The sequence below is a fragment of the Panthera tigris genome, chromosome B3 (genome assembly GCF_018350195.1).
Source record: "Panthera tigris isolate Pti1 chromosome B3, P.tigris_Pti1_mat1.1, whole genome shotgun sequence".
Taxonomy (NCBI): domain Eukaryota; kingdom Metazoa; phylum Chordata; class Mammalia; order Carnivora; family Felidae; genus Panthera; species Panthera tigris.
The window spans coordinates 117,265,167-117,290,509 of record NC_056665.1 but is presented as its reverse complement, the minus strand read 5'-3'; the positions used below and the strand labels follow the sequence as shown (position 1 = coordinate 117,290,509).

The 25,343-nt window shown below is 43.8% G+C and overlaps 1 protein-coding gene across 7 annotated transcripts in view; it reads left to right on the top strand.

Annotated features, from left to right (window-relative positions):
• Positions 1–25,343, top strand: part of DPF3 (double PHD fingers 3) — a 249,274-nt gene that overhangs the window by 188,486 nt on the left and 35,445 nt on the right. For 4 of the 7 annotated variants that reach the window (XM_042990039.1, XM_042990041.1, XM_042990040.1 and 1 more), the window contains exon 8: positions 5,054–5,182. In XM_042990039.1, coding sequence (XP_042845973.1) covers positions 5,054–5,182 — 129 coding nt within the window. Of the gene's footprint in view, positions 1–5,053; positions 5,183–8,084; positions 9,472–9,861; positions 9,971–17,563; positions 19,357–25,343 lie in introns of those variants that run through there. The other 3 variants (XR_006218978.1, XR_006218979.1, XR_006218980.1) reach the window with 3 other exon arrangements.

Genomic DNA, 25,343 nt, shown 5'->3' with positions numbered 1-25,343 from the left:
TCTGCACAGCCAAGTGGCACCGGCTAGGATGTTTTACACTTGAGAGATGAAGTAATAACAGGTGGCAAGACCAGAGGCTGCCAGAGCCCAGGATTCCGGTTGCCATGGAAACAGGTCAGCCCTGCGGAGGGATGGGAACTGTCAGCCATGGAGGGCGGTGGGGGAGCAAGTGAGAGGGTCGAGGCACAGCTCCTCCTGGAGGGCTCTTCTCGCTGCCCCTCAGGCTCCCCAAAGGCCACACACCCAACTAGCAGGCCCTGGAAGACATGGTCCCTGGGCTGCAGCTGGGTCGTGGGCACAGAGCACGGCCGCATGCGTGTGCACACCAGGCCCTGGCAGGCCGGCTGAGCTTCTGCTCAGGATGTGAAGTCACGCTTTTGTGGATGTGCCACAGAGGAGCCTCAACTCCTGGCTTGCTTCCTATTTCCCTAGGACATTTGGGACACAGCTTTGGTCTTGGTAGAACCAGCTGAGGGGATGTTGCTGGTGGCCAGGCTGTCCCCACCGCTCTTTCTTTTCATGAGGGGCAGGCACGTCAGAGCAGAAATCAGACCGAAAGGGGCGAAGACAGCCCTGTGTGGGTGGGAGTTTTAGGGAAGATTCGGGGCCTTGTTTGCCACAGACACGTGGCCTGATCAGAGTGAAAAAAAAATCCCGTAGTGTACACTGAGACCTTTCCAGAATGACTGCTCACCCTTTACCGGGCGTGGTGGGGAGACTATTTGGGGCTTGGCTTTTCTTTTCTTTTGGTTTGATTGGAATGCTCCCTCCCATCTTCTGTTGTGTGTGTGTGTGTGTGTGTGTGTGTGTGTGTGTGTGTGTGTATTTTTGTGAACTTTGTTCTTGATTTCCATTTTTTTCCCCCTTTGAGATTTTTAGAGTTATCTCCCCCAGGTAAATTCCTAAACTCTTCGGGCTCACTTTATTTTCTTGGCAGCTCCCTCGTATCTCTTATATGATCTCAGCCCATGAACATTAATCAATGAAAAACCAAATCCATCTTTACGGATGTTGCCATCAAGATACCACTCGGGTCTTTGCCCTCCTGTTGTCTTATTCTATAAAGTGGGACTCGATTTCCCAGAGGCAGAAGCAGAATCTCTATTTAAATCCCTCTCACCAGGTCTGGGTGAGCTTCCTATTTATAGTAAAATCCTTTTTATAATGATCTCATACACGGTACCAGGAAATTGCTCATGGCTGGGTCAGGCCATAGGCCAGTATAGCTGTAGTGTAAGCTTGACTTGAAAAAATTCCTTCCAGAGCTTCTGGAATTCTCTGGAGAAGTGTTTTCACAGAGTATGTGACAATAAACAGGATCACCCAGCGTGGATTACGGTGGTAGGGACATCAAATTTAAGTTCAAAGGGAATTTCTGCTTTTATCAGGCTGATCTCAATAATTTTGGTCCCTTTGGGCTTCCTAATTGACATATGGGTGAATCAAGTTGACTCGAAAGAGATTTATGAAGTATTTTATATGCGAGGTATGGCCAGGAAGTGTTTGCCTCTGGACTTTCCAGGAGGCAGAGAGTCTCTGGGGACATAGACAGTTCAGGGGTGAATCTCCCCTCCTGCACTTTGGAACGGGCCTGAAGCCAGCCCCTTAATCTCTCTGAGTCCCAGTTACCTCATCTGTCGAATAATCTCCACTTCACAAAGTTTTTGTGAGAATCAATGAAACAATGTATGTAAAGCATCCAGCATAAGATCTGTCACAGTTTTGAAGCGTAGTACATGTCTGCTTCTTTTTCTTTTCAAGAAGCCATTGAACAAGAGGGAGCCTGAGTGGGTAGCAACCAGGTGTCCCCTTCTCAAGAGACAATGAATCACAGTCTTCTACTTTTTTTGCATGTTTGTGAACAGGATGCTGTTTCTCCTACCATAGTAGGGCTACAGTGTTATTCTTCCAGCAACCCAGGGCCCTCAGCCACCCACTCTGGTTTACTCCGGGAGCTAGATGTGTTGCCAGGCCAGATGACTGACCAATCCATCTAGACATGGACCAGCACTTCTCTCTGAGGATTTGGGAAATAAACTATGTAGTGAATGATATTCCGAGCGACAGATAACTCTGCCACAGGGCGAGCAAACACAGTGCTCTGTCCCCACTAGGAGGATGTCCCAGGGGTGTCACTGGGCTGTCTACTCACATCTCTGCCATCCTTTTCTAAGCCATTCATCCTACACATTGTGGTTAACCATTTCCTGCACGCAGGCCATGTAGGTGTTCCGGTGATGAGTTAGACATGGTGCCCGACCTGGAGGAGTAGATCGTTTAGTACAGGTCGATGAGGCCAGAGTACATGTGTATAAACAAGAGAAGGGTCATAAAAGTGATGTCAACAGAGTGCCCTCCCAAGGCCCAACTGGCCATTTTGGCTGGGGAGTTGGGAGAACTTTATGGGAAAAATCACCCTGAAACCAATTCTAAATACCAAAAAGTATAAGAGGACCAGAGGCAAAAGCTATTGATTAGTCTATCCCACACCATTATACCAAGATGAAAGGAAGTTCTGAATTCACTATTATGAGAAGAGAGTAGGATTTTGCCGAAAATGAAGCCTAATATTCACTGTCACTTTGTATACTGGGTCAATGCTAGACTAAAATGATACCTCTCCCCTCCCCCCCCGCCCTGACATGTCACAGCTACACACAGCAGGGCCTACAACTGGGGTCTTAGCACCTTCTTCACCCCCTTGACCAGGCACTCTGTATGGCCAGCAACCAACACAAATATATGTGGGGATCCTGCTCTGATCCAGTCTTCTCAGAAACTTCTCTTCATTAGATAAATTAAATGCTGTTCCTTTGGCTTTTTTACACAGGACCAATTTCTCTATCACTATCTGCTTTGCTCCACTAGATCATTTCTGAATTTTTAATTCTTGCAGTATTAGAGTTCCTGATTCGGTGAGGGCATCCAATGGTCTGTTGGTGATGAAGATTGTAAAGAATTACCTGGGAGTTCTTATAGTCTATATTCTACTTCCTCCTCATAAATCGCAAGGCATACAGTGTGTTGGAGAAAACCAGATTCTTCGGTTGCTTTAAGATTTTGTGAAAAGAGAGAAAATCTGACATAACAGAAAGTCCTTGAGAGTACAGGAGAGACAGACGGTGAGGATGTGGTTCCTGAGACTTTTAGTGGGATGATCTCTGTGGAATTCTTTGATCCCGCTTTTCATGCGGGAAGCTACCTGAGTTATGACTGGCATGGCCACATTTTGTTTCTAGTTCATATCAATCATGAAAGTTAGCTTTGGTTTACACTCAGCCCCTTAATTTCATATACCCCACTTCTTCCTGTTCACTTTTGGATTGATTTTTAAGATAGTCTATAATGGGAAAACCCTGAGTTTCTTTGCTTCATAGACATGCTTGGATTTTCTTAAGGGAGTTCAAAACATGGTGAAGATAGCAAATAAGAGAGAAAGAAGAAAGGAGCTTCTTTCTGGACTTGGACAATGAAAATTTTAGAGTAACATTTTTGCGAGATTTTTGGAGATTATTTGCAAAACCGTTCTGTGTGACATGTCATGTCTTTAAGACACAGTCCTTGATGAAGACACTCAACAGGCCACGGGGGTGGCCAGCTCCTCTGTCTGTCCCCAACAGCCAACACGTTTTTGCAGAGAACTGGCTGCCTCCCTAAAGATGAAAATCAATGACTTAGAAACTGATTAAACAATCCAAATAGCAACTGATAAATGGATTAACTCTCTATAATGTAATTCTGCAAGCTTTTGTCTTCTGCCTTCCCAGGTAAGTTTTTCTATTCCTGGAGGCAAAGCAGAGGCATGGAGGAAGCAAAGGCCAGAGGGAATCATATTAAAGTGGGTGAATCCGTTTATCACTTACTGTCTGGATGGTATTTCTGCTCACATATCTGCTTCCTTTTACAGATTTGTACCCTACGGGACCCTGATTAATGTTAGCCAGTAAATAATGAAAGATAGCAGCAGACATTGGGTATAGTGAGGAAGAAGATACCCCTGTGGTTTAGGCTGATCCCATAAACAGACAGACTTTTCTTCTTAGTTGCAAACAGGGAGTGTCAACGTGACAAAAAAAATCTCCACAACGAGGATCGAAAAGCAGGAGAATGGAGGCATTTCTCTCCATGCAAAGAAACCTGTCCAAGCCTTTTCAGCCAGCTCCTAGGAACTGAGAATGATTTCAGTGCTTGACAATAGGTGCCGTTCTCGCAAGCTTTGTTTTTAAGATCATGTCCTAAGATTTTTCTTTGCCTTTGAATGAGGACCTTCAGCAGGGGTGGCTTATGAAGATCTTAAGCCTCAAGACGCGCTCACTAACTCACCATTCAACCTGTCTTTGGCATGAGGCGAGGCTAAGTGTCCAGTTCTGTTTCTAGGTGCTTGAAGTCTGCTGATGAACTAGTCCTGAGTTTTCTCCATGCCAATGAGTCTGGACTTTAGGGAGATGAGGCCGAATAAGAGTGGACCCTTGTATACCTGCCAAGATGTTCATCAGAGTGCCCAGAAGCATCCTCAATGTCCTTCCTGGAAGGAGATTTCCTTCTTTGTTTTTTCTTTTCAGGGACAGAAGGAATATCTCCTGAATAAGAGCATCTTTCCCAAGGGCAAGGCCTAGGCATTGGCCATTCTCTCCCTCTCATCCCACCAATGTTTATGGTTGCTACCTGTTGTTTGAGCCTAAGCCCTGAGGGCTGATTGTTCAGTGATGAGAGAAGTTTACTTGACTAGTAGGCCTTCTAGATGCTCTGCTCATCCAGGGAATGCCATCAGAGGAGCAAGGGTAGTTTCTGTAAAAACGCAGAGATGGGTTTTGCAAATATTGCAAAAATCAAACTAAACTCTGGATGGCTTGCAAGGTATTAGAACTGTTGAACTGAAGAGGATCAAAAAGAAAACCTCGCCCAATTTAATTGCTTCGTTGTAACAAGGCCTCATATCCTAGACTTGATATTCTTTCCGGAGCAGATTCTATCACGCCATGGGAGAAGAGGGGCCAGTAGAAGCTCATGGCAGTCAAAAATCGGATTTTTTTTTTTTTTAATGTTTCTATAGCCCAGAAAGGACCGGATGGGACAGTCATTCCCAACAACTACTGTGACTTCTGCTTGGGGGGCTCTAACATGAACAAGAAGAGCGGGCGGCCTGAGGAGCTGGTGTCCTGTGCGGACTGTGGACGCTCTGGTGAGTGTGGCCCCTACCTGCATCTGTGCCCATAGACCAGGATCACTTGCACCCCTCTGCTGTCTTGTGTGGGAGTTGAAGGCTCGCGTGGAGAAGTGACGGTGGTGATTTTGAGTGGAGAGGAGTTTTCAGGTCATTTTCATATTTTTCTTCTTTGAGTTTTAAGAACCAAAATGATGCCCTGAGATGTAGCAAAAAGGGAAAGGAGTTTTTGGCTTGTGTCTGGCCTTTCCACGAGGTGGCTGTTTCTTTGTGTGTGTTGTGGACAGCAGGGAGGTAGTGTCCAGGAAAGACCCAGAGGCACTGGCCACATGCCTCCTTGTATCGGATGATGCGCACGTAACGAAAAGATGTGTTTGTTCTGTGGAAATGCCTGGGGCGAACTGGAAGAGTGTGGAAGCATGACTATAGGGAGAGCAGCCACATCTTGAATTGCGGGAGTCTGAGACCCCTGGGCTCATGGGCAGCTGCGTAAATACCACCTCCATTGGCCACTCATCCCATTTTCTCATATAAAATAGACAAAAGAGACCCTGATAGATCAAGGGAGCAAAAGGACAGGTATTCTCAGGGCTAATCTGGAATCGATTTGGCGTGTTTTGAAATTTTCATCTTTAACCTCTCCAAGGACTAAAATGACCAAAAAAGACAATGGTCTTATCCTTTCATTCTCAACATGAGTTCAGGTCTTCAAGTTTTGTTCAAGTTGTTGTGTTTTTCAACTCTAACCAAACCATTATTTTTAGCTGGTCATGATTGGTTGGTGCTACCTATTTTTCATATTGTTTTATGTCCCAGCTGAGCCAAAGCACAAGGCAGGGAGGAGAAAAGATCTCAGATTCATCGTTAGTCTGGTCCATTGCTGACTAGTAGGCGAAATACAGTTCAGTTGGGTGGTTCGTGCTAGCAGTGAGAAGTCATTGCTCCTTTCCATATTTCTCCCCAGGGTCCTTCCTGCTCCGAGTCCCAAGGGAAGTACTGAGATGACCACACCTGGGTTTACTACAACAACTCAGTTCTTCCCTTGCTTGCTTGCAAACCTTTTATATTTGGGTTTTGGGTTGTTTAGGGATCCAGACTGACTTGAGTAGCAAATCAGTAATTGAAAAAGGACCATGGTTTCCATTGCACATACCCTCATGGAACTCTTAAGGACCCGACAGGGTGGCCTGTCTGTGTTCATTTGTTTTCCAAACCTAATACCTAATGTTGAACTTTTTACTCTACCGTTGCCAGCTTAGAAGAGAGGGCTGTTATGACACTGGACTCCGGGTTTTAAATACTCAAAAGAAAATGAATAGTTTTAGAAATACTTAAAGAAAACGCAACAAGTGAAATGCAATTCAGTGTTTTTTAAAAGCAAATGATCAGACAGACTCTCTATTGCCAGGAGCAAAGTCACCTGGCGGAGTGATAGGCAGAATGTGACGGACTGTTACGCGGTTGGGGTGCATTAGAGAGGGAGGCTTCAGAATTCTCACTGCAAACTACTATAATTTTCCCCGTTCCTTTCCTACAAAAGATGGGGTACTTGAATCTGATCCGTGGGGGACCAAAAGTGGGCAGCCGGTATGGTCTGTCCAAAGCCTCTCTCCTCACAGCCTTTATTCAGCTTTTTCTTCCCAGGATCTGTCTGCTATGTGACTCAGGGGGCCATTTGGTACCAGCCTAGGTGTTCTCATTGCATTTGCCAATTTTGGTGGATGATTTAGTCAAGGTCTGACTCTGATGTTCCTGAAATAGTCAATACCTTGGGAGTAAACAGGTGGCGTTAGCCCATGAGATACGCTTGTTAAGGCAGGTGGGCGAATACTTCTCTAGGGCCTCCTTGGAGTCCTTCCAAGGAAGACTGTGAAGCTCAGAAAAACTCTTTCCCTTCCCATCTACTCCACTACCTCTGTTTCCTGGGGAGAAAGTGAGATTCCTGAAATTGACACCATCAGTGAAACATCGTGACCTCATTTGGGGGCAGTCCTGGGGCCCATTTACAATGGGAATAAGTTTAAACCTGAGTTTTATAGATTTCAGGATACTGTATTTTATTAGGCTTTATAAACCCCTATTTCCTGCTTTTTTAGTGCTCTGAGGCAGATTTGACAACTCTGGACTTTCTGGAGTAACTAAGACCTGGGCATGTTTAGCGGCTGGAGTATGTGTGTTTACCCGCACGCGTGCACGTGTGTGCACACAGCTGTATATGTGCATGCTCACCGATGCAGGTGCAGATCACAGAAATTTCCTCCAGTCGTTAAAGAAAATGAGAGACTTTCTTATTACCTACCACTTATCAGACTTTCCAACCTTCTTCGTGCTTTCAGTGCAAATGAACTACATGGTGTAAGGGCAGAATTGAAAGGGTGCGGAAACAATGGGATTAGAAGCGGGTAAAAATAAAAATAAAACGGATGGAGGCTTAACCACCTCGAATGGGTTATCTGACAGTAATACCTTTGTAAAGCTGACTGTCAAAGTGAAGGACACACAATGTTCAAAGAGAAACACCAACCGAAAACACCAAAGAAATACCAACCAGGCTTAAAAACCACCAAGGAAACTCATTGTCTGGGGCGGGGTTGAGCGAGCGTGCATGCATATGTGTGCATACGGAAGAGGAGAAAGAAAGACCACGGTTGAATCTGTCGCTGTCAGAGCTGTGGACGTATATATTCTGGTAGAGATGATGCTTTTCTGGGAGGGGGAGGAATCCTTTTCCCTGGAAACGCTGGCTTTGTCCCGTTACCCTAAATCCCTATCACCAGGTGATACACCCAGCTAATCCCTTCTGGTGTGAAATGGTTTATGATCTTGCTATTAAGAGTAACATTGTAAGAATGTAATAAGAGTATTAATGATGCTGTCTGTTGCTTAACCCATGTGCTGATATATTCATCATACATGTCAGCTCATTTGGGAGGAGAAGGCAGGAAGGAGGAGGCAGCGGCCGCAGCACGCACCACGGAGGACTTATTCGGTTCCACATCAGAAAGTGACACGTCAACTTTCCACGGCTTTGATGAGGACGATTTGGAAGAGCCTCGCTCCTGCCGAGGACGCCGCAGTGGCCGGGGTTCACCCACAGCAGATAAAAAGGGCAGTTGCTAAACCCACGGACCAGACTCTCTGGGCGACTAGCCGCCACCCTCTGACTTTGGTCGTTATTCTGGGTCTGATATATATTTTTTTTCAATGAAAGTCAACTTTAGGTTTTCCCTCCATCCTTGCTTTCTCCTGTCTCTTCCTCGCATCCTTTCCCCCTTCCCCTCTGTTCTGGGTATGTACAACCGAAGCACAAACTACTGAAACAAAGCAGAACAAAAGAGCAGGATAACAGTCCTTCAGAGAGATGGCATCATGAAGTACTGTTTATTTTCCATAGAAATGGGAAGTTAGGTGGATTGTCTCTCTTTGGGGGGGAGGGGATCTTTCTGACACGAGCAGAGTCGATTTCCTCAGTTTTCCCATTTATTGGCAAAATGAAGAGAGGAGGAACATTGGGTTTGGAAACAAAGAACGAATAACATTAAAAATTATTATTTATGTATTCTAGCTATTATTAGAAATGGACCTTTTTTTGAGAGAGAGAGAGAGAGAGCGAGCGAAGGGAAATCAAAGCAATTGAAGTGATATCCTGCTTGGGAGAGAGCCGCTGGGGGAGGGGTTGATTCAAGGACACCTAGTCAGGAGGATTTCCTCGCCTGCAGATGATGGCACTTTCTGTACCCCACGGAGTGTGTGGCTCCCTACGGCAGACCCCCTCCCCATTTCTGCTCCCTGACCTTTCCATCTTCCTCCCTGCTTGCGAGAAAATGTCAGCAGCTCCTGGGAAGTCTGGGCCTCCGCGTGTGGCCTCCCTCCAGCGCCTCCTGGGCTCCTCCCCTCCGCCAGCATAGCCGCTGTGGTGTTGTTGCTGGGTTTTTCCTCACTTTCCTCCTGGCGAAGAGCAATTTCCAAATGCAGGAATGGAATATAAACAGAAAGTCATGGACTCAGCGGTGACAAAGCAACCCGAGGCCGCGCTCATGGAAGAAAGAATGATACCTCACAGTATATTTCCCTCTCCCCTTGGCCCCTGTTTACAAACATAAATTCCCGTTGGATGATCAAGTCTCCCGTGTCTCTTCTTCTATTTTTTTTTATAGTGCCCTCCAGGCACTTTGTTTTATGTTTCCAATAGCACCTCCTGAAATAAACCAAAGCAACACTTGCTCAAGGTCCCTGGGGCGATGGAGAAGACCATCCACCTTGTCGGCAGTCCCAAGAACGAACAGCTGTGCAGTCCTAGTCAAAAGGTATGTCTTAGCTGGCCTGTCTTACAGTGAGGGCAAAACCATCATAGTTGGTTTTTTTTTTGTTTGTTTGTTTTTTGTTTGATCGTTTTTTTTTTTTCCTTCTTTCTTTCCTTTTCCTTCCCCCGGCTTGTCTTTTGTTTTTCTGGGTTCCCACCGCCATGTTAGCGTGGGTGTGGCTACCGGCGTGTCCTCCGCCTGGCCCTCTGCTTTCTGGGTGTGCATGCTTACCCACGTGGGCCCGGGCCTCGTGTGGGAACTGAGGCTTGCTTGGAGTATGGGATGGGCCCTGTACGGAGAATGGTGGGCTCCTGGCTTCTGGCTTCAGCCATCAGAGAACATGGCTGGGGGAAGTGCTTGGCTAAGTCTGCCTCCTTTGGCTGCACCTGGCAGGTGGAGTCCAGGGAGCGGAGGTCGGAGCTGGCTGCTGTACTCGGGTGGAATGAAGCGAGTACGGCCATACGGGGTCTGCACGTCCGGGGTGGTATTCCTTGCTCCACGTTCCCATTTTACAGCCAAGGGGATGAGTCCAAATTAAAGAGGATCTCTGATTAGGAAAATACTCAGCCGAGCTGAGCTGAAGATTCTGAACTTCTTCGGATCAGTGTGGTCAGGGTCTCCAGCCTCCATGGGAGCACAGGTCCAGAGACATGGGCACTGCCATTTGGCTTGGGTCGGGAGATCCAAGTAGCTGCCCAGGCAACAGGCTGCTTGTGAGGGTTTGGGAAGATCTGCTCTGACAATCCAGGCTTTGCAAATCTTCCCGAATTAGACCTCTCATTAAAATAACAAACCAACCGAACAAAAGCAAAGACTAAGCAAAGAAACCCACAAATGGACTCTTTGTGCTCCCCTGGTAGCCTGAGACAGAAGGGACTCCTACTTTTCTCCTGCTTGAAATGTGTAAGAGCTGACCTGGGCATTTGCTCTCAGTTGTGAGAGGACAGAACAACCTCACCCACTTTGGGGGCGTTCTGCCTCATCTGCGTGTGGCCCTGTTCCTAGCAAATACGGAAGAAACCTCCTGTGCTGTAATATTCCTGCATGCTCACGTGTGTGAAAAAGCCCATGTAGTTGGTTCCAGTTGGTTTCTGCTGAGGATGCAGCCTGCTCTTCCTGTCATTCTCCTCCTTGTCATCTGTTCTGTTACTTTGACTTAGCTGTTGGATTCATAGCATTGTAACTTGCTCTCATTGATGAAGTGTGAGCTTCCAAGTTAATAAAAATATGTCCAACCGATCTATACTATCATTTGAAATCCGTATAGTTGTTTGTAGTCCTAAAATTTTCAATGACAGCTTGCCTTTGAACTGGAGTTAAAAAAAAATCGACTAAATTTAAATTACAAAAAGCCACCTAAGTTTCGGAGTTCTAGCTTGGGGCTCGGAAGGAGAACCAAAATGAACTGTCTACACGAGGCAAACTCCCACGGAAAGATTTATCCAAGGATGGCTATTGCTTATCTATTTTAATTTTACTAGCAGAGCTTGGGCTTCAGTTTCTCCTTTTGGGGGTAGTAGATGTCCTCATCTTTCTCATTTGGTGTGGCCAGCCAAGCGTAGTAATGTGTCGTAGCATTGCCTGAGCTCCTTGTCTCACCTTGCTTATAGTATCTTCTAACAGACTCAGTCAGAATTTACATCCTTTAAAAAAACAAAAAGGAACTGGAGGGCACTTTGAAGATGATCCAGTTCAAGTTTTCCACTTTTCAGTTGAGAAAGATCAATCCAGAGAGGTTGAGTGAGGTTTGAGAGAGTGGCATGAACGTGCCTTTGAAGACAAATGTCTTAAGGTGAAGGAAGGAAACTCAGAGGAGGCACAGGAGGCGGGGAGCTGCCTGTCATGGGTTTTCAAATGCCTTGATGGTTGATGTTATACTTTATCCCCTTTTCTCTACATAATGATGGCCAATATTTATGTATCAGGCATTTTCTGAGTGTTTTCTTTAGGATAGTTCATTTAATCCTCATGATTACTCCATGAAGTAGGTGCTTGTCTTATCCCCAGTTTACAGATATGGAAACTGAGGCTTAGTAATAAGGTTAAGAAATGTACCTAAGCCCTCACAGATAATAAGGAGCCAGATTTCGATCCCTGGCAACCTGACTCCAGGACCTGTATTCCTTTACCCTTGTTCTGTGCTGCCACTTGCACGTTCCTATGTATGCAATATAGGAATATAGATAGGTTAATATTTTTTTATTTATAATTTTTGAAGTTTGAATATCGTTATTTTATTTTTTATTAAATTTTTTTTAAATGTTTTACTTATTCTTGGGAGAGAGAGAGAGACAGAGCATGAGCGAGGGAGGGGCAGAGAGAGAGAGGGACACAGAATCCGAAGCAGACTCCAGGCTCTGAGCTGTCAGCACAGAGCCCCACGTGGGGCTCGAACTCACGAGCCGCGAGATCATGACCTGAACCGAAGTCAGACGCTCAACCGACTGAGCCACCGAGGTGCCCTCATTAGTTTATTTTAAAATAGAGACACGGACATCATGAAAGCTTTCAGAACTTCAGTGGAATGGGCAGCTTCACGTGATGCCGTTTAAGTAGTTATTTATTTCAATCTGCATACTTTCCAACAATGTCATCCACTGTCTCTAAATAAAAAATAATCCTTCTCATCTAGAGCTACTCTGGTGCTTTTGTATTCTGGGAGAAGAAGTTTATTTCCAACTTTTATGCTAACTGGGTGAATCTCTCAACCCTTTCCTTTAGAGCCTGATCCAATAGCTCCTACAGTTGCTTGTAATACTTTTCCTTGAGCTTTTTCTGGAACTATAATGCCTCCTTTGATTATGGTTTAATTGGCTCTCCTTTCAACTAATACTCCTTTTCCAACGAATACTTCCTCAAAGAGGGGAAGATATAGATAGATGGATGGCTGATGGATAGATAGATAGATAGATAGATAGATAGATATCCCTCACTTTTTCTCGGGTCCAACCAAAGAAAGGGACATTTGTAATGAATACAGTTTTAAAAGATAACCTTATTAAAAGCAATTTCAAGCCTGAAGAGTAGACAATTAGACCACCCAAAGTACAATTCCAGTTAAAATTCTGTGCAGAATGTCACAGAGAACTCATCTTCAAAACCATCATTTCTAGACATTCCCTCTTGATGCCTATTAGGAATGAAGTCCCCCGTGTGTGTGTGTGTGTGTGTGTGTGTGTGTGTGTGTGTGTGTGACCTCAGGAGTTGCAAGAGCTGTGTGAGCAGTGAACACATCTATTGTTTTGTTGTTGCTTTTGTTAAATGAGTAGCACTGCTCAAGTTCCATATAAAAAAAAATTAGTCATCAAGATGAAAACGATCTGACTAGTTTCCTTTGTCCTCAGCTCAGGAAAGCACCACCCAGAATGCTTCAGAAGTGTCACCTAATTTTTTTAGTCTTAACCCAAAGATAGGAGAACCAAAGATATAGAACTTTCTAAATTTGTTACAACCTTCAAATCCCCTGGGGAGAACTGTTGATGTAAAAGTGATGACTCTTGCTGTCTGTCTGATGTTTTTTCCCACCTAGAACAATCTAATCCTTTATTTCTGTTACTGAGACTGTAGAAATCGGGTTCTGTATTCTGTAACCCAGGGAGTGAGAAATATGCATTTAATTTTTTAAAGGTACTTTAAAGTCAGTAATGCAATTTGCTACTGGTATTTTAGAGAGAAGGATTTAATAAAAATATGATGTTCACATCAATTGTACCCCTTTAAACCTTCCTGCTTACTGTGCATCCTTCTCTGCACCTAATGGGCTGCAGCCTGCGATTGCCTTTATATAGCACTTGAGGGAACACAAGATCATTACTCGGGGAGAGAACTAAAAGCTGTTTGGAGGTACTCACTTCATGGTGGAATAAAATTAATTAATATTATCCCAATATGCCTCCTGTTACATCTGATGAATATGATCTTGAACTTGTACTTAAAGTTTGAACAGGCTCATATATTAGGAATTTTTCCACAGGAGATGTGGTTTAGCCTTTGGAAGTGAAGTTAATTGTGTTGTATACTTTCGGAGGGAGGCATTTTTGATCTAGTGAGTAGAAACCTAGAGTAGAAATAAAAAGTTCTGGGTTCTGGACTCAGTCCCTGTGTGAGTTTGTTGCCATGAATCTCTGCATCAATTTCTCTATCCTAAGCACATGGATTTTTTTTTTACCCTATCATAATATATAACCAATATTATCTCATGATGATTCTTAAAGCAATCCTGTGGGGTAGGATAGATGTCATTCATTCCCATTTTACTGATGAGGAAACAGACTGATCACGTTAGGTGACTGTCTGAAGTTCCAGGCTCAGGAAACGGTGTTTGAGTCTCCTGATAATCTTTCCACAGTCTACACTGACTTCTCCGTTGATCATAGTTTGAAGATTTCTTGAGTAAAAGGAGTCAAGGGCTTTTGAGGTCTTTTCATTCAAGACCTTATTGGGTTGAAAGGAGGTATTCGATGCTGTAAAAATAAAATAAAACAAAACCCAACCTATGATCACATCAGAACCCTGCTGAAAAGCAGCAGTATTGAAGTCTTTATGAACTTTCCCAAGGAACTAAGGTTGAGTTTCTTACGTGGTCAATGTTTTGATGGTGACATCAGGGTGGGGGTGAGGGTGGAAGTGATGAGGTGGAGGGAATGAGCACTTCACATGCCTGAGTGCCTCTAACACTAAAGAATTGAATTATATGGTACTGTGGTGCTTAATAAAAGTGATTTCTGACCATTTTCTCAAAATAACAGTACAGGAAAAACCATTCTGCTTGATTGATTTACAAAACAGCTGAGAATGATGGAAGGTCCCCATCAGAACTGAGTTATTAGCTAAAAAGCTTTGGCAGTTAGGTTTACAAAGTATCTCAATACTGACCCTCAACCAATGAGTAAGACTTAAACATTTTTTAATTTTGAAATAATCTCAGATTTTACAGAGAAACTCACACAAATGATACAAAGAATTTCTATGTACTCTGTACTTAGATTCTTCAGATAATCTCAGTACCATGATCACGATCAGGAAATTAACGTTGATGCAATGCCTCACAATCTACAGGCCTTATACAGATTCTTCCAGTAGTTACACCGATGTCTTCTTTCTAGTCCAGGATTCATCTAGGATCACACGTCGTATTTAGTTGTCATGTCCTCTTAACGCCCTTTAACCTGTAGTCATTAGTTCCATAGTCTTTCCTTATCTTTCATACCTTGATGCTTTTTGAAGACTACTGGGTAATCAATTTATAGAAGCCCTTCACTTCAGGTTTGTGTACTGTTTTCTAAGAGTTAACAGTCAGGTTCTGAATTCGGGTGAGAGTGCCACAGAAATGATGTTGCATCCTTCTCAGGGCCTCCTATCAGGGGGTATACGATTGATGTCTCCCACTATTGGTGATTCAGACCTTTGTCCTTTCAGCTCAGGTTCAGGATACCATGTTTATGCACTTGGGATGCGAATACTTTCTTTCATATATACCTTTGTTTATTTAACAACCAGAGACCGAATAGCATCAGTACGCGTACGACTGTTCAGCCCTGTGAAGGATAGGGTGAAATTAAACATGGGGCCAATGGAATTGGTGTCCGCTGGATTTTTGGCAATCTAGTTGGGCAGACTAGATATTTACAAGTAGTTAAAAATGTATAAGAGCATCATGGGGTGATATGTAATTATTTTTGCTGGGGACCACCGTGGTCAGGGAGATTTTCTTGGACGAAGTCATCCAGATCAACTAAGAGCTCCAGATTGGCTAGTGCTATTTACTGTGTTGGCAAGAATGTCTGTTGTCAGAGAGAATGGAGCTGGAGCTGAACAAAAGGCAAAGCTGGGGGTCGCCACCCAAACCATGTAAGATGGCGAAAATCATAATGCGAACATATGCTTCAGTATCGTTCTGTAGTATTTTGTTCATGCTACTAGTTTAGCGCTTATTATAACATGACTGTTTGTAGTCTTTCTCATCAAACAGATGATGTGTTCCTTGAGGGCAAAGATGATGTCATTCATGTCCCTCAGACAGTGCCTGACACCATTGTGCCATAATTATTTGTTGAAATAAACTGAGCACTGAACAATGCTTCTGAGCTGATTAGTGGAAGGATTTAGTGTCTCATTCGATACATAGGGGATGCTCAATAAATACTGTGGACAGAAATGTTAGAGAGGTCCTATCTGGACACAGCATCCATTGGTCAAGTCAGAGGGGGTAGAAGAGATCCAGGAGCCAGTAAAGGAGCGATGGGGGGTTAGGAGGAAGAATGAGGGTGTGAGGACCAGAGTCGGTGGGGTGGGAAGTTGAGGACATGTGGAGGGATGGAAAAGTAGCCTCCTTGAAGGGGATTGAGGTGCAGCGGGACGTTTTCAATGGCCTGCAGTTGGCCCAGCCAGAGGAAATGAAGGAGAAAATGGATGTTAGGAGCACAAAGTTGGGAACCAACCAGCTATTTTCCAGGTGGCTTAAATGGAACAAAAGAAGAAAAGTGTGTGTGTGTGTGTGTGTGTGTGTGTGTGTGTGTATGTGTGTGTGTGTGTGTGTTTTGGGGGGCCAAGGATGAAAATTTGAGGAAACTGGAGGGTCATGAAGGTATGATTATGAGACAGACTCAGTAGAAGAGTGGTAGGTGATATCTGACTGGAGGGGTCGGGGGCACTGGGAGAGGGACAGAAACACTCCTGGCAGGGAGTGAAAATTTGGGTGCCCAACAAGAATACACTTGGCAGGCATCTGTGGGGGCTCTGAAGGCCAACTAATTTTATCAGAGGAGCGAAGGGGCTAGAGGCAGGTGGGACAGCGAAGAGATGAGCACTAGTGATGAGGACTGGGTCTGGGAAAGGACACCAAGAAAGCACATCTGAGAGGTGAGACAGTGGAAGGGCATGGGATGGGATGGAGGGGAAGGAAATAGGAGAAGAGGTCAGGGGAGGGCTTGGTGGTGGGTAGAAATGAGGCTCTTCTCAGCCACCCCTTGAAAACATAAGTATACAGATAGTCTCAGTTTTGGAAGTGCTTCTATACCAGTCCTGTGCCCCTGACCAGTGAGTAAGGCCTTAGGTACTACAAAGAAAGATGGGGGATGGAGCCTTGGAGGAGGCTGAGCCACTCATTTGGTTTTGATGTTTGTTCCCTGCTGCCTTGGCCGTTTTTCCAGTTGGGCCCCTCCTTCCTTTCCTCTCTCCCTTGCCACCCAGCCCAACGTGACATGGGCACTGTTTAGGGGCACGCATCTCTGCCTTCAGGGACTGCTTCTGGGGTGAAATGTGATAATACTTGGTTTTATTGCTTCCTCCTTTGTGCAGACTACTCCATTCCAAAGCCTAAAATAACTTAGCAGATTTCATTTCAGCTAGAAGCCAAATCCATTCCTGGTTGGTACTCATCCTGGCTAAAGGACCCACCAGGATTGAACTGCCACCAGGTTCCAAGGCTGACAGTTGGGATCACTGGGCTAGTTGAGGACTGGAATGGATCTTTTGGCTTGGTTCTCTCCCTGAGTAATTCTGACACCCTGGAATCACTTGGGGTTGGAGGTGAGGGTGTGTGCGTGAAGCAGTGTCCTTTGGGCCTGAGGCCAAATGGGGCATCGGTTGGGGTTTTTGTAATTGCCACTCGTCCTACACCATAGAACAACTCATTTCCACTTAGGTGACAGGCAGACAGATTGCATCGTAACGGTCCTTCTGGGGCATTTTAACAGTGAAAAGATTCAGCTTCCAAGTAGAGGAGAAAAAAATGATAGATTTTGCCAGCATCCGGTTTTGTCCACTACACCACCTAGGATTTGAAAATCCAGCTGTGTCCCCTCTGTTTCTTGTGTCAGTTGGTTGCCCAAGTGCAGCTGACCTGCCCTATTTCTGGCTGATCTCGTGCTGCTGATGCTCAGGGCACAGGAGACACGAGCCAGATTCTCCTTGCACATAGCCATGGTCTCATTAGCATGGCCATAGGTAGTATGTTCTCTTTCTTTCTTCTTTTGTTTTTCTGTTCAGTTCATTTCATTTCCACCACCCCCTTCATTTTAATCTTTCCTTTTTTTAGGTAGTTGTCCTGTGCTGTTGTTTTTTGTTTTATCTTTCGTTGCCTTTCCCTCTGCAGTCAACTCTATGACCTGGGGACTCCGGCATCCTTCAAGCAAGCCATTTCTGAAGAAGGTGAAAAGGAGCCACGTTGATTTGCGCCTCCTCCTCCTTGTCCTCCTCCTCCTCTTCCTCTTCCCTTGCCCGGCCCCCTCCTGCGCGTGTGTTTCAGCCAACACAGGAGCCTGGATTGTGGAAAAGCCTCCAGCGCAACTCAGCTCAGCTCAGCTCAGCTCAGAGAAGTCTTGGGAGTGGCCTAAGTGTGTGCAATAAGAAGATATTTTTTTTTTTTCCTTTTTAAAATCCTTCATTACATTTTCTTTAAGTGTCTCTGAGAAAGTACCCAGGTCAGACTGGAAGTGCTCTACCATAGAAATAACTGAACATGAACAAACTGACGGAAAAAAAAAAAAAGAGTTAACTATTTTATTTATTTCAATATTTAAAAGAAAAAAGTGCCGGCCTGGCACAGTATTTTTGTTTAAAGTACCTTCTACTTCAAAAGTTAAAAGCAATTTTGTGAAGACACGAAATCAAAAGAGTTACTTAATGTTAAATAAAGACTTCATATTAACGCTAAGGAAAAAGACCCCACATTTTTAATGAGAAAATAAAGATCAACTCTGCTCTCTCGGGCTTTTAAAAAAGCCATTCATGTATGTGCTTTAGGTATTTTTATTTCTGCCAGTTGGATGTGGTAAGTGAGGAGTGATTGGTTTTTTCTTCTTCAAAATTCTGTTGGAGGCATTGGTGATGTTACATGGTTATGTGTTAAGACGTGACAGAAATAAATTAGCCACAAAGGCTATCAGCAGTCTCTCCCTACTCCCCAGAAAACTCCCTCCCTCCCCCCATAGGCAAACCCCATTCATCTGGATGTCAAGAAACAGCTCGACTCCTGGTTGTCATGTCTGACGAGGCCTAGTTCAGAAAAGAATTCCATCTAGTGACTAACTGTATCTCTGCGAGTTCAACATTTTCAAACACAGACAGCTTTGTTTAAAATAATGCAGCGAAGAAAGAGGAAAAAAAAAAAAGACAACAAAATAAGCATCAGCTGAGATGATACTAATTTGGTCACCTAACAACTTCCAGAGGAGACTTCTACTGAGCAGGCTTTGGGGTGGCCTAAGGTTCTAGAGTGTCCCCAAGGGCAAGGAAGGCCAACCTGAATGATGGAAACCTCAAATTCAGCTGCTCGTGGGGGTAAAGGAGAAAGACACGTGTTCTAACATGTCCTTTTATGGTCGTGTGGGTAGAAGTGAACGTGCTGGCCTATGTAATTCAACACGGTGTCTGTGGCCTGGCGAAGGAGCTCGGTTGATCGGCAGGGCCACTCGATTCTATTCCAGGTCTTCTCCGTGTCCATGCTCTTGAGTGTCCCCCACTTGTAAGCAGAGTCCCAATAATGAATGCATAATCTAACGCTGGATGTTCTCATCAGCAAGAGTCCTTGAGTGCCAGTGTTACCGAAATGGTTCTTAGCCTGAGAATCTCTCTTTTGCCTTTGAAAGGGGAGACTGGATGGGCACAGACCTCCTGCTAGCCCTTTCAGCTTTCTCATTCAAGGCCAGTCCTGGGGTGGAGGGCGGGAGATCACCAAGAGTGTCTTTGTATCATTTTGTAGCCCTTTTCTGTGACGTTTTCTGATAGAAAGGGTCCCTTTTCAAAATGCTAATGATTATAATAATAACCCACTCTCCAACCAACTCCCACAAGTTACAATGTGTAGAATTGTGATAAAGCTTTGCATAATGTAGGGTTTGTATCAAATTTGTGTAAGTTTCTGTTAAATAAAAGTCTGTTTCCAATGCTCCCATAGCATCTCTGTAAATTTTACTTTACCAACCTCATCCTACTTGAGTTTGACTTTCATACCGTCTTGAAAGGATTCTGCCCACTTGCACGTTCAAGGTGTGTTGGACCTTTTCTGTTTTATTTAGCGAACGGTGCCCAGCGTTGGTGCCGGTATCTGCTCTCTGAGTCCATAGTTGCTGTCGCCCACCCACCATCACTGCAGCCATTGTCACCCTCTCCATGGAGAGCCTGTTTATGTGTATAGACTTGATATGCCTGTCCAGTGTTGCCATTATCTCTATGCCAAGAATAGGTTGGCATAAGAATGTGAGATTTAGTGTGTGTTTGGAAAAATCTGGGGGTTAATATTTCCATTGCGTGAAAGGTGCTCTTAGTATAGCGTCCCCAAGTGGCCAGTTGGTACGGCTATAAACCAGACCCTCTGATAGGTTTCTTCTTGTGTATGGAAGTGAATACTGTTCTCATATGGGTGCCCTAGGTCAGGTGGAACCAGACTGGCCTTTCAGGCCATGTCTTGCCCTCTGAGCATTGTCACACTGTGATATTTATTACGGACTTATAAGTTTCCCTAACAGTAAAAAGCAACCGTCCCCCCCACCCTCCGCCAATATACCCTCCTTAAGCTTTTGTTTTCTTTTTGTTGTGGTAAAATATGCATTACATAAAATTTACCATTTTAGCTGGCAGTGGCATTGAGTGCATTCACATTGTTGCACAGCCCACCTCCATCCGCTCCAGAACTTTTTCATCTCCTGTTGAAACTCTGTTGCCATTAAAGAGAACTCCTCATGCTCTCCTCCTCTTAGCCCCGGGCAACCACTATTCTACTTTGTCTTTATGAATTTGGCTACTGGCGATACCTCAGATGAGTGGAATCGTATAGTGTTTGTCCTTTTGTGACTGCCTTATTTCTCTCTGCATACTGTCTTCAAGGTGTGTCTCTATTGTAGCAGGTGTCAGAATTTCATTCCTTTTGAAGGCTGAGTGATATTCCCTGGTGTGCACATACCACATTTTGTTTATCCATGCATCTGTTGATAGACACTTGGTGTAAATAGGAAGTTTTGCACATTTATTAAGTATCACCCACTTCCTGAAGTGACTTAAATTTGAGACACTGGATCCAATTCAGAGGTCACCAAGGGGATTAAATATCTTCTCAGGAGGGAAATGATTGCACCCGAAATCTCCCTTCTAATTTACGCCCTCCAAAAGGGTGCCTTGATTCTGATGGGCAAACATTCTCTCCGTAAGCTGTGTCTTACCTTATGACATACCTACCTCTTTGTAGGTATTGTCTTTTGGCTGCTTGTAGGGATAAGTTGTCTAGCATACGGATGTAGTATCAGTGTAAATTAACTAAGGGATGGAGGAGACCCAGCAGAATCAAATGTCTTTACTGGTAGCTCATGAGGGAAGGGACTGCCTTTTTCAAATGACGGTGAATTGTTGGCAAAGCATGCATGTGCTTGATGTCTTTAGATGGTCACTGATCAAGAGGGAGGGGAAAAATATACATGTGAACCAAAGAATGACAAAGAGAAAAATCACTTTCCTCATCCGTTTGGAAACATATCAGTTCATATAAAAGGTTAGCTCTGGCGTCAAAGTTGAGATGCCTACAGAGCAGGTATCTTTAATGAGTGACGATTAACAGTGCCAGGGGGAGGAGGCAGCCCTTGATGCTCAGCCTTGGGACACAGGGAGACACCAGGGAGTCGTAGGAAGTGTATAGAGCCAGACAGCATCTGTGCTCTGAGTGGGACAGCCACTACCAGCTCAGGCGGTGCTGCTTGAGGGCGTAGGGTTCTCAGGTGCCCAGGTTTTTCAAGACGGACCAAAACTTCAAAAATTTTGGTGAGATCTCCCCAAAATGTTGGTCATAAATTGAAAACACTGAAAATCAATTTTGTGTGGACAAAACTAAATGTGAGTGTGTGCCAGATACCCTTTGACGACTTTGGGACAGCCTTCCCTAAGGGCTCCAGTCTGGGTAAGGTTGAAGGATGAAATGCCTTGACCAAATTCCTTCACTTCCTCCATGGATGTGTCTAATGGTAATCTGACTTAGAATTGTTATGTGCTGGGGATGGGTCCCTGGGTTGGTCTCTGGATGGAGCTAGGTCGTTATTGAGCACATTAGGGATTCAGGATGCAGTTTAGTACAAGACGTTCCCCCATCCAGTCCCCTTCCCTCTGCACGTAAATGAAAGAGCGTCTCTCTAAAACCCTGGGCGGGGCTATACAGTTTAAAGTTATGGTTTTTTTGTTCTCTATTTTTCTTGTACTTTGTTCTTATTGCTGACCAGTCATCTATTATATCACATTCCTTTTACCCGTCTTGTCTTTTCTAAGATTTCTAAATTATTCCATGTGACAAGAACTCAATTCAAGTTTTATTGTCTTCCCCAAAGAGCAAATTTAGAAATTCCTTTGATTAAAAAAAGTATATATGTATGTATATTTAAAAAGTATATAAATAAATATATATGTTACAAAGTGTTCTCTGAAATGAGATGCACAGAAGATTAGAAGATGTAAAATACTTAAAATAAATCTAAATAAAAATTCTGGAGGGATATGCATATTTATATTATATTTTATATATAAAATTTTATATTTTATATGAAGATATATATGTCACTCCAGAATCTTTGTTATTTAAATTTGTCTTAAGTATTTCACGTCTTAGATGCATCTGCACAGAATTCATGCAAAGTACATGTAAAAGGTAGTCTTTTGGGTCAGGGTTGTTTTCTTGCTTTATTTTCTTTGGTTCAGGTGAGGAGAAGGCTATTCTGAATAAGCAATTTGTTTTCCTTCTGTCTTATAGTGGGGACTCTGTAAACTTTTCCTCTAAAGGTCCAGATAGTAAATATTTTAGGCTTTGCAGGCCAGACATCCATTGCGACTATTCAGCTCTGGGGTTGTAGCATGAAAGTAGCCACAGACAATATATAAATGAGTGGGCATGATCATATTCCTATAAAACTTTATTTACAGAAATAGGCAGCTAGCTGGCCAGATTTGGCCCAGGGGCCAGAGTTCGCTGATCCTGAATTAGAAATACAGAGTATTATACTGTTACAGTGGGGAGTGCTGGTAGTGATACTTAAGACCTTTATAAGTGGCAGGACTAAGAGAAGAATTTCACATCACCAGGTGAAGGGCAAGAAGTACATTTCATGGTTAGTAATGAAAGCCATATTGAGGCCTACATGGATAAGTGTTTTGATCCAAAAAATTCCACCACAAGGTGTTAGAAAGCTATTAGGTTTTCTCGTTTGGGTGCCAGGTCCAAACTACAATAGTACAGTGCTTACCGAAAGTACCTATAAATAATCCAGCCAGTCGACATGGTAGCCATACATAATGGTGACTCTTGGAGGCATAATGACTAACATCATTCATCTCTACCAACTTAAATATGAAAAAAGACCAACTTTAAAATAGTTGAGTCCATGCAAATGGCTCCTGTGGGCTAAGTGAACATCGACTATAGTTTCTGTGGGAGATAAATGCTAAAGGACATTTAGCAGAGCCCAGTTTGGGAGGTGTGGGGTTGTTGCAGTTAAAGAAATGGTCTCTTTCTGATTCCCCAATGGCTGTGGCTCCCTGAAATTGTTAGTTATGAGGCATTGAGGATGTTGCTGAGGTGCATTTCATCCTGAGAGCCCAGTTGTTTGTGGTCATATTCAGAATTAGAACACTGAGTCTCCAACTCAGTATCTCACATCCTAAAAGAACTGACAAATGATTGTCTTCCTTAGATGGTAATGAAGATTCCTGATACCAGACCTACTACTGAATTAAAATCCTCTTACAAGTTGAGTATGGGATGAACCTGACAGGTAGCCCGTGAGCTGGTCATGCTAGGTGGCAGCTGCCTTGCCAAACTCATCAAAGAGATGCTCTTTAGCCGTTGTGAGAGGCCATTGCATTGCTTTGAGAGAATGAGTAACTTTTCAGATCTCAGGGTGTGTTTTACTGGTGCCTATTGCTAAGTTCCCTGAGTTACTTCCTAGTTTTCTTAACAGGGTGAGGGGGTGAGATCAATATGTTGTATGTCAGCTCTGTTTGCTCCAAGCTCCACCCCGTGATCGTAACTGAAGTCACCCAGTTGTCAGCTTTTCGGCATTGACTAGAAGGAGAAAGATTCTAGTTAGAAAACCCTATGTTTTGTATTCTGCATGAATATGGTGTTAGAAGCACAATCCCTTGGTTACCTGGTCTTTCCTTACACCAGAATAGGAAATGCTTTGGTGTGAGGTGGTTAACAGTGGGGATCAATGGTTTTGTACCCACCTGACTGATATAATTATGGTGACTGTGCTATTAGTGATCACCTGGCAAGACACAATCATAGCTGAGATGGATCTGGAAGCCGTAGTGGAACACTAGCTGAAGGAGCAGCGTGCTGTTTATTTTTAAGTTAGCACGATGCCAAGCTGGGTTATATTGGGTATAACGTGCAAGGGCTGGAAAGCATTTCTTCACCTCTATTTAATATTTGACACCACTGTGTTTGAAATAGCTGCAAATAACTGGAAAACCCAAAAAGTACAGAGAAGAATATTAGCAATAATGAAAAGGATGAACAATAATAAGCCCTGTAAGAAAGGGCAAAGGATTTGGGGTTAACTTGGGCAAGAGAATTGGGGTCACTTAATAACTGTCATATGCATCATTGAGAAAAAGACACTGATCTTTTTGGCTTCTAGAGAGGACGGGAGAAGTTGGGGCTTGGAACAGACGGACAAATAGTTCTTTTGACAGCAAGAATTTTTGACTCTTGAGGCTGATGTGACCTCACTGATAGCCAAATACTTCTGCGCGGAGTTAGGGGCATGGGCTAGACGACCTCTCAGGGTCTCGTCAAGCTTGGCAATGCTTTGAATTGTAGCTGGGTAACCTGAAAGAGTTAGTGCCTAACTCACCACCAGGGAGTGGGGAGGCGTGGCGAGAATTGGTCTTATGGACGCGTGTTGTGATCATTAACCAAGATTACACTTCTAGGCTTGTCCCTATTCATACTGAAGCAATGCCCCAAGGCCTTATGGGGACTTCCATTGTTTGGGTAATGTGAGACGCCAGCTGGAAAGTGAATGCAAGAGACATTTTCCTCCAGAGAATTGTCAAAAATGTGAAAGACGAACAGTGAGAAGCAACTGGAAAGGACAGTAAGGCCAAAACGCCACGAGGGAAAATGGTTCTGCTGAAAACTCCAAGTTCCTTTATGGTTCTCATCTCCTTGGATTTCACCATGTCCAACATCATCCTTGGTGCATGGATTTCGTACTTGCTCATAGGACCCGGATATTATTCTTAACTTGATTTTGGTTGAACAGCCTCACTAATATTCATGGTTGTCTACTCCCCTCTCCCCAACTCAGTAGGTAGGGGAAGGAAGGTTTTATTAAAAGACAAAGTTAATTTTATATTTATATGTATAAAACAAAAATTCTGCTTGGGAAAACCTGTGGTCAGGATTCTTTCCACGTAACTTAGAAAAAAACCTATAGTTTTGCTCTGTGTTTGATTTAAAGAAGTAGGAAGGATTGTACTGTATTTGTAGTATGTGAAGTCAACTTTCTGAGGACGTGAAATGTAAAAGAGGTTGGGAATGGAGAGAGCTTGTGTAAGAAGGGGTGAAGGAATGGTGTGATGAGTTGCTAGCGTGAACGCTTATGCTAAAATTTCTCCTTGACTTGAGTTATGGGTTCAAAGAGACTGGCAGTTTGTAATTTTGAACAGTTTTTTAGTTAAAATAGATTGTTTTCCCTCTGTAGACATCAACCTTTTGTCCATAATTGAAAAAATAGATCAATATGTTTTGACCACATACTGGTGTTTTGTATAATGACCCTCCAGTTATTGGTTTGCTTTATGCTTCTGATCAATTAATCAAACTTTTATTGAATGTCTTCCATGTTGCAGTACTGTGTTAGGTTTTGCAGGGCATAAAAGACAAACAAAGGGGA